At 74.5% G+C, this 627-nt stretch overlaps 1 protein-coding gene across 1 annotated transcript in view; it reads left to right on the top strand.

Moving 5' to 3' along the window:
* Positions 1–3: 3 nt before the first annotated feature.
* Positions 4–627, top strand: part of ZMYND19 (zinc finger, MYND-type containing 19) — a gene marked incomplete at its 5' end in the record, with an annotated part of 2,636 nt that continues 2,012 nt past the window's right edge. The window contains 2 exons of the mRNA XM_012721148.1: positions 4–233; positions 425–440. Of these exons, the coding sequence (XP_012576602.1) occupies positions 4–233; positions 425–440 (246 nt within the window). The remainder of the gene's footprint in view (positions 234–424; positions 441–627) is intronic.

Raw genomic sequence — 627 nt, forward strand, 5'->3', positions numbered from 1 at the left:
CCCTGGGGCCCTGCCGCGTGGGTCAGCCCCGGGCCACCGCCCGCCGGGCTGTGGGCAGGGCCAGGCAGGGCTGCAGAGCCGTGTGTTTCCAGGGAGCGGCACCGAGGGGGCGTTGCCCCCGGCTTCCAGGTGGTGCACCTCAACGCGGTGACCGTGGACAACCGCCTGGACAACCTGCAGCTGGTGCCCTGGGGCTGGCGGCCGCGGGCCGAGGAGACGCCCAGCAAGCAGAGGTGGGTCTGCGGGTCCTGCCCCGGCCTGTGCTCCGGGCGCCGGTCTCCATCGCCGGCTCCTCGTGTGGGCGGGCGCCCTGGACACCGCGGGTGGAGCACAGCTCGGCTCCGGCTCTGGACGGCTGCTGGAGCCCCCCACTGTGCACACCGCGTTTGCTGCGCTCCCAGCCCCCCGCGCCACCCTCGACCAGGGACCCTGTGGCTGGGGTGAGGACCCCAGAAGGGCAGCTGCCCCGGGGGCATGTCTGGGGACGGCTGTGGGCAGACCGGCACCGGTCACCCTTGCCAGATCCCACTGCCCGAGTGGGTGCCAGGGCAGGTCCTGGGCGAGGAGGTCACACCCGTGTTTGCGGCCCAGCTGGGGCAAGGCAGCAGCTGCTGCCCAGGCCCCGCC

The sequence above is a fragment of the Condylura cristata genome, unplaced genomic scaffold (assembly GCF_000260355.1).
Source record: "Condylura cristata isolate star-nosed mole 26May11 unplaced genomic scaffold, ConCri1.0 scaffold00006, whole genome shotgun sequence".
In the NCBI taxonomy this organism is placed as follows: domain Eukaryota; kingdom Metazoa; phylum Chordata; class Mammalia; order Eulipotyphla; family Talpidae; genus Condylura; species Condylura cristata.